At 46.0% G+C, this 14,225-nt stretch overlaps 1 protein-coding gene across 1 annotated transcript; it reads right to left on the bottom strand.

Annotated features, from left to right (window-relative positions):
• Positions 1–1,364: 1,364 nt before the first annotated feature.
• Positions 1,365–12,736, bottom strand: RPL11 (ribosomal protein L11). Its single transcript, XM_063105721.1, has 8 exons — positions 12,683–12,736; positions 5,855–5,935; positions 5,529–5,764; positions 4,933–5,132; positions 3,869–3,975; positions 3,199–3,330; positions 2,033–2,143; positions 1,365–1,442 (listed from the first exon to the last, which is right to left on the bottom strand). Exons 1-8 carry the CDS (start codon positions 12,734–12,736, stop codon positions 1,413–1,415), a joined length of 951 nt encoding a protein of 316 aa, XP_062961791.1. The 3' UTR covers positions 1,365–1,412.
• Between the last annotated feature and the right edge of the window lie 1,489 nt (positions 12,737–14,225).

Raw genomic sequence — 14,225 nt, 5'->3', positions numbered from 1 at the left:
AAAAAAAAAAGTTAATAAAACAAGCAAGGTTCCTGCTATGAAAATGAAGCTGAATCACAAGAATCAGACTCCTTCACTCCATTTACAAGGTGGTGGCCCTGGCCCTCCAGTAAGAGACTGAGAAGTAAATGCATGTTTATGTTTTATGTGAAGAAAGTACATGGTAACGCATCTGTGATTAAAGGAGAGCCTTTAACCAACTGCATCTGATCTTACTGGATAAGAGGACAAGAGGATTTTATTATCAAGAAGACAAAACAAGCCATATCTTCACAAAAAAATTAGGCACACCAAACAGTTTCCAGGTTTTAAAGTACCTTAAAAAAGCAGCAAATTAGAGAACTATTTAACAGCAATTAAAAGATGGCCCAAGGACAACTGAACTCATTAGCCACAAGTGATTAAACTATTGAATTAATGTGCTCAAAATTTAAACCCAAAATTAAAAATGATGAACCAAGGGCTGACTGGTTAGCTCAGGTGGTTGGAGCATGATGCCAATAACACCAAGGTCCAGTACCGGCCAGCCGCCACAAAAAACCCCAACAAAGATGAACCAGTAGTCAAGTACTGTGTCTGATGGTCAGAGGAAATAGTGGCTACTGAATGTCACTGCTTCAGTGATCTGGAAAAATCAGGATAGGCAAAAATCCACTTTCAAACCAAAGGGAAGCAAACTTATAACCCTTTTTGAGTATTATGTCCCTGATGCTAACCTAAGCATCCTACACGTATTAAACTGTTTAATCCTCTGAAGGATATTATTATTATTATTGCCTCCATGATACAGATAAGGAAACTGAGGCAGAGTAATAACACACACGAAGTAAGAGTTAATAAAAGGCAGGGCTGGGAACTGAATCTAGACAATTTACCCCAAAGACTGCCCTTTTATCTATTTATGCTGCCTCTCAATAACCCTAGATTCTCCTTTTACTGGAAACCTGAATCTGAACAGTTAAGTCTAAATTGAATGTCAACCATCAGACCAAAACCTGTGATCCCTTCATTACACATCAGTGCTGATAAAATCTCCAGTAAAGAACAACATCACTGAACAGAGGGGAGCCTTCTGGAACACGGAAGCACTGCACTTGCCTTTAATCAGGGCTCTAAATTCAAACCCCAACCCAACCATACCCTCCCCACTAAAATCAGTTTACACAAGCCTGCTGCGCCACAGCATAACAAGGGTGTGACAGACAATGCTAGGAAGCTCAGGCTTGGATCTGCCTGTTAACACTGGCATCCAATCAGAAGACGACAGGGTTGTTACCAGCTACTCCCACCGAAGCTTTAAGTGGCTTGAGGTCCAAGGACTTGAATTTGGCCAGGCTCCTTTCACAGAATACACAACAATAATGTACATTTCACTGAAAACTTTTTATTGGCCTTTGGAGAGAAACAGGAATTTATTTGCCAGGAAGGATGATCCCATCATACTGAAAGAGAAGAGATTTTATTTTTTCAGAACAGGAGACAACAATTGCAGGAATGGCTAACGTTTGAGAATTCAAATCTGATACGTCAATTCCATATATTTCCTGGACTAAATAGGAAGCTAACTGTTCTTAACAATTGCTACCCTGTGCTCAAATGCACTATAACCTGAGAAAAGGGGGCTTCTTTTATTTTTTATTTTTATTTTTTTGTCTTTTTCGTGACCGGCACTCAGCCAGTGAGTGCACCGGCCAGTCCTATATAGGATCCGAACCCACAGCAGGAGCGGAGCGTCGCTGCGCTCCCAGTGCTGCACTCTCCCGAGTGAGCCACGGGCTCGGCCCAAGGGGACTTCTTTTAAAGCAATATTCCTCCCCCTCCAGTTACTCACATTCATGGAGTGGGGAGGCAGCCTACTTCTGGGTTTTTTTTTAAAAACCACCAGCCCTGAAAGCCCCATATGCCAAGCTGCCCTAATATTCTATCTTTAAAGAAGCTACCCACAAACAATACTACATTTTGCATCCCCAAACCCCAATTCCATTCACCAACACCACATACCACCACTTCACCTGAGATAAATTGGCTTTACCTTCTGCTGGAACCAGCGCATGGCCTCCTCTTTGCTGATTCTGTGTTTGGCCCCAATGCAGCCTGTCCTGCGCTTCTTGTCTGCGATGCTGAAACCTGGCCTACCCAGCACCTGTCCCAGGAATAACCAACAGTCACCTAGCCAGCTCAGAGTGAAAAGCAGACAGACAAGACACACACTAGAGACTGATCTGCAAGAGCCATCTGGCAGCCCAATGGATTCTGGAGCAAGACCCATGATCTGTATCTAACAGAACGGTCACCAGCATCCAAAACAACACACACCACCATACTATAGGTTTGCTTTGGAGGCTGGAACTTTCAGTACCTTCCCCCCTCTCTACCTATCTTCCAATAGTACTGAGGATTCTCCACTAGTGCGCCCACCTGCAAAGCACTATTGCTTTTGAAAAATCTATTGCAACATATGCATTGTAGAAAATGTAAAATTCTGAGAAGCACAAAGAGATAAAGATATTATTTTTTTTTCCCTTCTGCTTCAGCTCAAAGTGCTTCCCAAAGGTTTTCTGTCCCCAAACTACCTGTGAGTAGCACATTCTCACTGCTGTCTGGATATTCAAACCTAAAGAAAAGTGCCACCATCATTCAGATTCCGCACTAGTCAGGACTTCTGTTTTTGGCTATTTAGTTTTATGACTGAACCAAAACAGTGCAAGAACACAAATGGTCATTCTACATTAAAATCCCCACCCACAGCAAAGTTACACCACCGAAACCTGTTTCTATGTCCTCTGGATGAAAGTCAGACATCCCAAGTCTAAGAGCAGGAACAGGGAAAAAGCGTGCCTCAGTGCAGTCAACTCAAAGGCCAAATATAGCACCAATACTGCCTCTCAAAAAATTTTCAATTCACTGGCTGGAAGGAACAGTTTCCTTCATCCACCTTTTAAGCCACGTTGGCGCTCGGTAGATCCTAGACTGTAAGCTTCACAATAGCAGGGATTTTGTGTATGTTGTTCAGCGCTGTACCCCTGTGCTTGCCACAAATGAGGCACATCTTCCCAAGGAGGAGAACACACAACACAGGTAGACAATACTCAAAGCTTCAATCCAACATCCAAACATCAAGATAGCACATGCGAGATAAAGGAGTAGCAGACTGCCCTCTCCTCACAGACTGAGAGGGAAAAGATTAAATATTCATACCACATAGAAGTCCAGGCCGTAGATACCAATGCTTGGGTCATATTTGATCCCCAGATCGATGTGTTCCTGGATCCCAAAGCCAAAGTTTCCAGTATCTGAGAAGTTATTTTTTCTTAATTCATATTCCCGCACCTGAGGAAAAAGTGCACCAATTACATTCCCTGTCATCTTCAACTCCCCCTCAAATAACTAGCTCAACCTGCAATCCTCAGCACCCCAGGGCAAAGACACAACTCAATGTAACTCGGCTGGGAACACAATCTCTGATTTCCCCACTACACTAAGTCACATCCCACCATGGATTTCATGGAGCTTTCCCAACTTCCAAAGGGCAGAGAAAAACCCAGAGAAAGCATAAGCATCAAAATGACTCCCAAGCATATAGTTTAACTCTGCCCAGTGTAGACTTTTTCTACACACACACCTTTTTTTTTTTTTTTTTGGCAGTTGGCCAGTATGGGGATCCAAACCCTCAACCTTGGTGTTACAACACTGCACTCTAACCAACTCAGCTAACTGGCCAGCCATCTAAATAAATAAACAGGCAAATAAGTAAATAAAATAACAGGGCACCAAAGAACAGTACATTAAATGTAACTACTGCCACCATAATTATACACATGTTAAGCGGCTCCTGATCAATATTTCCCCATGAAAGGATCAGCCTCACCTTTAGGCCTTTCTCCAGGATTTCTTCTGCCTTGGCCCCACGGACTGTGCAGTGGACAGCAATCTTTTCATTTCTCCTGATGCCAAAGGATCTGACAGTGTATCTAGCTGCAGGCAGGGGGTAACAAGGAGTCAGGTGTTGTCAACTCCACTGCACTAGCCTCTTCCCCAGAACACCATCTCCATGACTCAAAGAAACACCAGTGTCCATCCACACTGGTGGTCTAACCAATGTCACCTACATCTACTAATCGATTTCATCTACGACAGAGAAAAACAGATTTTCCAATTTCCAAGTCATCCAGCCATACTTCAATTAAGATCTTCAAGTCACAACATCAAAGTCTCAGGAAGAGCAAATACACAACCAGAATAGGCCAAAGAGGGCACCAGCAAGGAAGATGACCATTGTGTTCTAAAGAAAACATGATAATAGCTAATATTTGCCAAAACCTTATTGTACTGCTAACCCCATTTTACAGATGGGCTTCTGAGAGGTTAACTCACCCAAGATCATAGTTGGTAATAAGAAGCAGAATCTGAATCCAAGGACTTGCCATATTCCACTATCGTAAAGCAATGAAACTTGCATTTCACACACACTAACTCATTTTACCTTTCACAACCTTATAATGCAAGTATACCCTTTACACTAACAATGAAGCTGAGGCCCAGGGAGCCCAAAGTCACAGAACAGCAAGTAAGTGGTGGAGCCAGGATTCATACCCAGGCAGCCCTGGTTTTAACGTAGCCTATATAACCCTACCTTAACTACAAATCAAGCCTCATGCCCTTTACTACATTCCCAACATTTCTGCCCTACCTCACATCCTAGTTACTTGGAAAACCTTTACTTGGGCTTGTTTTAGCTTAAGGTATGCTCATATAAAACGTGGTATTCCAACACCATACCCAACCTCAAAGAAAGATACTTATTGGGTAGCTCATGAATTTAATGCTTTTAGGGGATGCCAACTGTCACCTAAACAGACTTGACAGCGGGCGAGTTAAGGAAAAATCAGGAGAACCGAGCCGCCAGCTTTCTCCATGCCTGCCACTACTCACCTTTGGAAAACACAGGGGTCTGGCCTGTGAGCTGCTCCAACACCTTGGCTGCCCGGGTCAGTCTGTCTCCACTCTCCCCCACACAGATGTTGAGGCAGAGCTTGCGGATGCGAAGTTCCCGCATGGGGTTCTCCTTTTCACCTTGATCCTGCTGCAACAGGGAAGCGCGCCAGTCAACACACTCGCGACCCCTGCCACAGCTGAGAGCCCAGTGTATTGATCACTCTCCATTTGCACGGCATATTTCTTTCTCCTCATCCCAAATCCTAACGAAAGCGCTAAGGGTGAGAAACGTATCACCGTGTTTGTCCAAGAGGCATCAAGGAAGTCAGCTCGGGACCTTGTCTCTTCCTCCACGCACGGAATGAGCGAAGAGAAACTTAGAAGAAGTAGAGTTATGACCCCCAAAGGGCTCAACGTGCAGGGCGACGAAGAGCACCCCCTTGTAAAGACGTCTAGGGGAACGGGGAGGATAAAAGTGAATTGCCGAGAACACGGTCAACACGTGGTTACGCGACGTCCCGCTCCCTATTCCGAAGCTGTCTGCGGACCGGCGCTTTCCCCGAGCAGAGAAACCGGCTGAGGCGCCCCAGCACCCGGCCGGGCTCAAGTCCCGGGGCCGGAAGAAGGCCCGGACCCCATGTCCCGGAACCGTCCGCCCGCCCCCCGTGCCCTCGCTGCCGCCCACAAGCCGTGCTGCTGAACCCTCAGGCTTCTGCCCCGAGCCCGCTCGGAGGAGGACGGGAGAAGAGGTGACAGGGTCCCGCCCCCCGCCCTCGGCCCGCGCGGCTCTGCCACTTTCGGTCCGGCCAACACTGCGGGCTCCGTCCTCCTCGGGCAGAGGGCGAGGCGCCCCCGAGGACTCGGCTAGCCGTGGATGGAAACGGATGAAGGGAAGCAAAGGCAGGCCTCAACTACTCACCGCCATGATGGAGAACAGGAAGAGGAAGTGAAGCTTCCGCCCCAGAGGCTTATGGGCCAGGAGGCGGGCTCTTTTCCCAAGCTCACGAGGGAGAAGAGGGAGCGTGAGAGAAAGAGAAGCGCAACTGGCGCGGCGCAGTGCAGCGCCGGCCTCCCGCTAGTGGAAAGTGCTAGCAACTGCAGGAGCCGCCGGCTGACGACCAAGACCTGGGTTTTCCGAAAACAGTGTTGAAAGATCGCCGAACTGGCCTGTCCTTGAATTTCCGGACACCATTCACATTCTTTCCTCACACCGTAGCAGGATCTGGTGGTTCTTGCATGATGAGACTGCCTAAACTACATTAAATCAATTATGCAAATTACGAAGTATATTTATTCTATAACAATGTAAACAGAATTTGTATAAATGGAACAAAGTGGTTGCTTAAGAGTCCTGAGCTTTGATGACAGGCAGATGTGGACACAAAAGATCACATATGTACCATTTTATGACGCCTACTGGGTGCCCACTAATTGGTGACGATTACTTTAAATCTCACAGGCATTGTGAAACTGCCTCTCCGTGTTGAACCAATATATTTCAGGAAGCAGAGTCCTAGAATCTGAATTTCCCTTAGATCTCATTCTGATTACACTCATGGGGAAACTGAGGTCCAGAGAAGGGAAGGGAGTTAACACACAGCAAGTTTAGTAAGCATCAGGGGTAAGAATGGAAACAAGATTCAAATACTCTAATACTCATTCTAAAGACTGAGACTAAGATTTATATAGACTAAGACTTCTATAGACTAAGACATTTCCCAATGGAAGTGCCGTAAAGAATGTGCTTCAAGGGCTAAAGACATTCCCAGGGAAGCTAACTTGTAAGTAAAGGCAGCATTGATGAGCAAAAAATCTTCCAGAGGGATAATTTTCAGTATAACAGTGCATCGTATGCATGCATTTTAAGAAGACACAATATTTACTCCTCTAAAAACCGTGGCCAAAGCTCATCAGAGACATCATCTTTGTCCTCGAAGACTTATCAATTAACTGGAAATTCAGGACAGAAAAGTACAGAAAGAACCAAGGTGGTTGATGTTAAGGGCTAAGTGTGTGGCTAGATTGTCACTGCAGCAGAACGGGTCAGCATATGGGCTTAGATCAGACTGTCAGGAATCTGATAAAAAGTTTCTCCTTTTTTGGCTGGTTGCTTAGCTCAGTTGGTTAGAGCTAGGTATTGATAATACTGAGGTCAAGATTTTGGATCCCCTCACCAGCCAGCCACCAAAGAAACAAAGAAAAGAAATGAAAACAAAACAAAACATTTCTGCTTTTTAGCCATAGGCCCTTGAGAAAATCTCTAGGCTTCAAAACCTCAGTTTCCCATCAGCATCAAGGGAAATGCTAGCCCCTTACTTTAGCACTATAGATTAAAGCCAAGACCTAGGAGAGGTGCCCTGGCACTGAGGCCACACATAGCAAGCTGTCAGCGAATGGTCACTCTTGGTCCTTAAGTAGGACTGTCAGATGTGGGAGGATAGGGTGACTGTATCAGGGAAGGCCTTGATAGATGGGGCAAGAGGTCTCCAGGCAAAGGAAACCTTCCATGGAAGAGAACCAGAGCTATGTAGCACAGAAGCTACACAGAGCAAGCACATCTTGCCTCGTGGACTCAAAAATTGTTGGCCCAAGGAAGAAAGCTACTGTTTCTATTAATACTCAACTCTTGTTGGGGTCGAGGTGGGGCAGGTAGAAGGCTTTGAAAATTTTAGTAAGCATTTTTATATAAATAATTCAAGCTTGTAAAAGAGCTTCCCCCTTTTTCAGAAAGGATCATTGAGGGTCAGTAGCAGGTTGCCCAAGGCCCAATGATTAACAAATGACCAAGTCAGGAGTTAATAATGGAATCAACTCCCCAGACCCAAACACCAGCCCCTTCCCACTGAGCCCTCTATGAGAGTGAGGTGAGGATGTGCTCTTCCATTGGTTTGATGAACTGGGCAACTCACTTGGCTCTATGTCCACCCACAGACCCACACAACAAACCTATAAAGTCAGTAACCCCCCAGTCTAATATCTAGTCCACTGGCCACAGGCTAACATGCGTTGTTCTCTTACCATCTAGAACATAGTAGCAGGTGCCTGATAAATGCTCAGAAAGATATGGAAATAAAGCACCCTTATCTAACTAGATGAAATGTGTGGAAATAGGTTACAGGGAAACAGGCAACAAAGCATCAGGTTTCTGCTCTAATGTCATCTTAGACGAGCTCCTCTTGAGCACCTGATGTAAGGTAAGTCTCCTACATTGTGACACTTCATCCTTCTTTAGAATTTTCTTCTCAGCACTTGTCACCATCCACCATATTATACCCCTCCCCACGAGATGTAAGCTTTATGAGCAGAGCTGCATGTCATTCACGGCTGTCTGCTCAGCACCAAGGACAGTGCCTGGCTTTCCCGCACTCAGTTATCCGAAGGAACACACTGCCATGGCGGGTCTAGCCTTTCTCGAGGGCAACTGGGCGTGTGTCAGAATACTCCCTTTGTTTCACTAGATTTTTATCTTAATTAAATTATCAAGGACACATGCAAAGATTTACTTACCAGGACGATTGTGGCAGGGTTTTTTTGAGTGGGGGGAAGGGGCTGGCGGGGCCATATGGGGATCTGAACCCTTGATCTTGGTGTTACAACACCGAGCTCTAGCCAGCTGAGCTAATCAGCCAGGCTATGGCAGTTCTTAATAAAATTAGAGACGATATATTTAGAAGCTGGCGACATTAGGCTATTGCTTAACTGCATTGTGCCCCAATTTTCCTGTTTTATATGGGAATGAAATGTCTTCTTCATGGAGTTTTGTACATGCAAAGTGCTTAGTCTAGTGTCTGGCATGTAATAATTTCTCAAATCATTAATCACCATTTTCACTGAATAATGGATATGGCTAAACAAACTACTGTACCTCTGTGAGATGCAATACAAAACACACATTAACTATTCAAAATGTTTATTTTTTATTATTTTTTCATTATTTTCACTATTTTTTATTATAACCTAGTTGATTATATATATCTGTGGGGTACGGAATTGAATATTCAACACGTAAAAATGTAAAGTTTTAAAAATGTGTTATCGAACGTTATAGTTTGAGTCCAGCTGTGAATACCTAGAAAGAAATGCATGAAAACTAGGTTATCTAGAAGTCATGGGATTACAGTTTATGCTTCATATCTGCATGAAATGCTTATTGTAAAGATGTTAGACATTACTTTTATAATCCAAAAAAGATAGCTATGCACATGTGGAGGAAAAGGCTGAGAATTCTCAAGTCAGTTGTAGAAAAGGAAGACTTTAGGCAAAGATAATAAGTGATAGCAATTAGCATTTGAGCAACTGTGTGCATGAATAGAGACCCGTGTGGAGTCTCTCATTTACTTCTCACAACCCCACGAAGTGAGTTCTAAAGTCTAGAGCATTGATGCCTCACTCATCCCTTCACTGTGGGCAAAGGATGGAGTTGGGGCTTGAACCCTGGTCTGATGTGAGAACTAGACTCTGGTAGGGAGACACTCAACTAGGAACTTCAAACCATACTAGACTGTGGGATCCCTGAGCACAGTGACTATATCATAGATGCATTTATATTGCCCCCACACTGCCTAAGATAGGATAAGAGATAAGATAGGGTCAGAGGATACAGTAACAGGGCAGTGTACGGAGAAGTCTTTGAATTTTTAAAATAATAGAATGTATTATATTACTTGTATAATTTTTTCTTTAAAAGTCAGTTTTAGAGTCAAAGTGCCCAGGGTGGTTCATAAAGTGCCTAGACTGGTGCATGGTTAGCAAGCCCTCCGATTAATACAAGCAGCAAACACTTAAGTAATGCTGACCATGTGCTTGGTGCTATGTTAAGCACTTAACTTGGATTATCTCACTTCACCCTCATAACCACTCAACGAAGGTTTTTTGTTTTGTTTTGGTTGGATTTGGTTTGGTTTTGTATTTTGGCGGCTGGCCGGTGTGGGGATCTGAACCCTTGACCTTGGTGTTACAACACCACAATCTAACCAACTAAGCTAACCAGCCAGCCTCTGGTTTTATTCTCCATTTTACAGATGAAGTAACAGAGATATGAAGTGACTAACTCAAGATCATACAGCTATAATACCAAGGTCAAGGATTCAGATCCCCATACTGGCCAGGCACCAAAAAAAAAAAAAAAAAAAGATTGTATGGCTAATAAGTAGTAAAGCCGGGATTTGAACAAAGGGTGTTAGACTCTAAAGTTCAAGCTCTTGACCTTTACCTGTGGTAAAAGGTAGCAATAACTGATAATTACCCTGGGACCCTGGGTAAGTTGAACTGCTTTCAGCACTGGTAAAGATGAGGCTACTAAAAAAGTCAACAGCATATACAGGTTACTGTATTCGTCTAGGGTATTCTGTACTGGTCGCCAGCTGAGAGACTCTGGGCATTTGTTCATTTTGGCTGTAATCAGAGCGCTGTGTTAGGCCCTGAGAGCATAGTGGAGGATGAGGAAGACCAGAGACCGAGTGGCTTCTTCAAGAAAACTAATTAGGTCATCAAGAGATAGAACTAGAACCGAGGTGTCCTGACTTTTGCTGCAAGAGGAACTTTTATAATGTCCATTATAGTCTATAATATACAAGTACCCTAGATAAGCGGTTCTCAGAGTGGTCCAGGGATCCCCGGGGGTTCTAGGGTTTTCAGGGTCAGAATAGTTTCATAACAATACTAAGACATTATTTTCCCTCTCAGTCTCTCATGGGTGTACAGTGATGTTTTCTAGGGGCCACATGACACGTGAAATTTCAACAGGTTGAAGGAAGAAGCAGATATGAGAATCTAGCTGTCTTCTGGTGAGCCAGACATTAAAGACACCCACAAAAAGGTAAAACAATGCCACCCTTCTCACTAAGATTTTTTCATTGTGGGAAATAGTTATTTTTCACACATTAATGTATGTGGTATTTCATGTTAGTATGTAAGGGGCTTATTACTGTTATTTTAAAGTAAATTAAATATTTTTAGAACGCTTTAATTTTGAATATGGCAAATATAGATAGCTCTAACTCACATAAACAAAAGCCCTTTGGTGCCGGCTCGTGGCTCACTCAGGAGAGTGTGGTGCTGACAACACCAAGGCCGTGGGTTCGGATCCCATACAGGGATGGCCGGTTAGCTCACTGGGTGAGCGTGGTGCTGACAACACCAAATTAAGGGTTAAGATCCCCTTACCGGTCATCTTTTAATAATAATAAAAAAAAAAAAAAAAAAGCCCTTTGGAGTCCCTTTAAGAGTATAAAGGGTTCCTGAGACCAGAAAGTTTGAGAATCATCACATCGGATCATTCATTTTTCCATAACCTTCTTTGTTATGCTTCTGCCATATTGGCTATGGACCAGTCAGTCTTTCTCAGGGTTCTAAAGCTTTCTTTAACAGCCCTTCCACACAAGCGACCCCGCTGCAATTCAGACTGCATTTCAGGGATCCCAAATTAGGAAAATCAGGATCCACGTAGCTGCTGTGTAGCTGGTGACACTGATTTTCTTTTCACTCCTGTAGCCTAGTCTCCAACCTGAGCTTCTGTCCTGAGCTCCAGACTTCAATATTCATCTGCTCCCTGGACATCAGCACAGAAGACACAGGATGCCTCAAATTTTGCTCATCTAGAGCAGACTCGTTGGGACCCCAGGCCACCTCTGCCACTGGTATTCACCAACATCCAGTTTCCCAAGCCAGAAACTTGAGAGGTCATCCTCAACGCCTCTTCTTCCCTTACCCCTGCCCTATGGCTAACCCCTAGGTCCTGTGGATTCCCCACCTCCATGTCTCTGAGCTCCATCCATTATTCTTCACCCCCACTGCTGCTGCCTGAGCTCGGGCCACCATCCTTGCTCACCTGGTCAGTGGTGACAACCTCCTAACTGGCTTCCGGCCCCAGCTTTGGGCCCTTGGGTCTCTTCTCCCTACACTGCAGCCAGACTGCTCTTCCTATAAAACTTGCCTGATGTCATCCCTCCATGCTTGAAATCCTTCAGTGGCTGCGGGGAAAGTGGACAGGCTTCTTAACAGGGCATTTGACACGTACCTTCCCTGTCCTATCAGACGCCCACTCTCCATCTCAGGAGACTTGCACCTGCTGTCCTGCCTCCTCATGGCTCATGGACACAGCCCCCGATTCTTCAAGGTTTAGAGTCAGTCCCTTCCACTGGGAAGGCTTCAGGGCCTCCCAGGTCTCACCCACTGCCTCTGTCCTGGGCTCCTACAGCACTCACGCTGTTACCAAGTTTGTCAAGTGACATGAGGGTATGTGACTATGAATTCCTGGGAGACAAGGCCTCTTATGTTCACCATTGTATACCCAGGAGCTCCCCCAAGATCCCTGGTAGATGCAAATAAATCCTTTTCCTCCTTGTAACTGGGGCTGTTGGCCATTTTACCTCCTGAGACACAGAGTGGCATCTTTGTCACACTAGAATTTAAATCTTGGTGCCACCCTCTTTTTGCACCCTCAGGCAAGCAACTTAACCCTTCTGAGCCTCATTTGCCTCACCTGGAAAACAGTGGCCACAGCCCCTGCCCATCATGATTGAGATGGAAAGTGCTTGCCAGTCCAGCAGATGCTCAGCAGGAGTGCTGTCCCCTGCCCACCATGAGGTACCCCTCCCAGGGGACCCAAGGCTGGAAGTGGCCCTGGGGTGGGGGGAGGACACTTGGGCAAAGCAGCCTCACTTCTGCCACCTCTTTCTCGAACCTATCCATGGTCCTCTTGTCGATGTCCCTACGTTTGTAGATGAGATGCTCGTGGTGGACTTGCCTGAGTCCTCACGGGTCGTGACCACATGTTGCTGTGGATCTTCTCTTTGCCCATGGTGGGGGCTGCGCAGAGGGAAGAGGACAGGAGTGTTTAGAATAATTAGGGTGCAAACTGACCACTTCCTGCCCCCAACTCATCTTCCTTGGGACTGGGAAGCTAAGCAGTGGAGGGTGAGACAGGAGAGGAAAACAGTGGGCCAGGAAGGCGGGTGGAGGAGCCTCCCCAACACCTCGCACTTGGGGACGATGCTCTAATCTCTCTCCCAGCTCCAAGGAGGACGTGTCTACCTCCAGAGCCAGGAATCTAGCACCTAGATGCAGACAGCACTTTCCCCGGCCCAACCCCCTCCTCACATCTGTATATCCCCACTGGCTCCCATTGGCCCCCCGGACCTGTGTGGACCCTCATGGGAAAAACCTAGCAGAGGGTATGGGCTCTCTATGGATCAGGTGGGAAGTGTGGTGGGCTGGCAGCCAGCCAGGAGGAGGCGGCTCTGAGCTTTGATATGCCGATTGACAGCCCCCTCCCTACCACCTCCAGGCTGGGCACTAGGAGGTGACCCAAGAGTCAAAGGCAGGCCTGCAGGTGGGAGGTGAAAGCAGGAACCTGGGGTCAGGAGGAGGTCCCTGGACTTGCTGTCCCTGTGTATTTGCCTTTGAGGTGGCTGCTCAGGAGTGTGTCTGCCCAAGGGTGAGGAGAGAAAGAGGGAGGGGGTGAGAGCTCTATCATTTTACATCTTTGCCCGCTGGGTCATTCTGGGCATCACCAACTAGATGGACTCATGTCTGTCTCCAGCAGCCAGCACAGAGCCTGACCTGTGGCAAGCTGTGTTGAGCTTGTTGAGTGAATGCACAATGGCCAACAGAATGACTGCTTACCACCTACCCAGCCCTGACCCCGGAGCACTATATGCTTCAACTCCTCTACGCTACCACTAACTCCATCTGAAAAATGAAGAAACGAGGCTCTGGAGTAGGACCACCCGTTAGAAAGTAGCAGAACTAGGATCGGAACTCTAGTTGACACCGTAATCTTAGAGCCTAGCTCTGCCTCTCAGTGAATTAATGTCTGAAGAAATGAATGAAGGAAGGAATGTGACCTCAGTCCCAGCCCTGCTCATCTCTGTGGTCCCAGTGTCCAGCCCTGAGTTGTGGAATAAATATTTAGGGTAGGACCTGGGGGGAAGTGTAGGAATAAGATGAGTCGGAGGGGTCTCTCTCCCCTCCCAGAGGAAGTGCTGCCCCCGGGGTTGCAGGTCAGAGCCACTGCATTGGATCTGAGGGTGTTCTCTGGAGGTTATAGAACAATTCACGTATCAGTTCCTGAGGACCAGGCTCTGTGCCCAGAAACCAGCCCGTGCAGGAAGAGGTGTCAGAAAGTACAGTACAGTCTTCTGAGATAAGCAAACCTCATTAGATTAGAATAGAATCCTGGCTCTTAACCCCTCTGAGCCTAGTTCAGGGAGATTAGGCTCCCCCGACACACACTGTCTCCCATTATAAATCCTGAGGATACTGATAATTCTCATGGGTTCTTTAAAAGA

Source organism: Cynocephalus volans, chromosome 8 (genome assembly GCF_027409185.1).
Source record: "Cynocephalus volans isolate mCynVol1 chromosome 8, mCynVol1.pri, whole genome shotgun sequence".
Lineage (NCBI taxonomy): Eukaryota > Metazoa > Chordata > Mammalia > Dermoptera > Cynocephalidae > Cynocephalus > Cynocephalus volans.
This window is presented reverse-complemented; position numbering and strand designations above follow the sequence as displayed.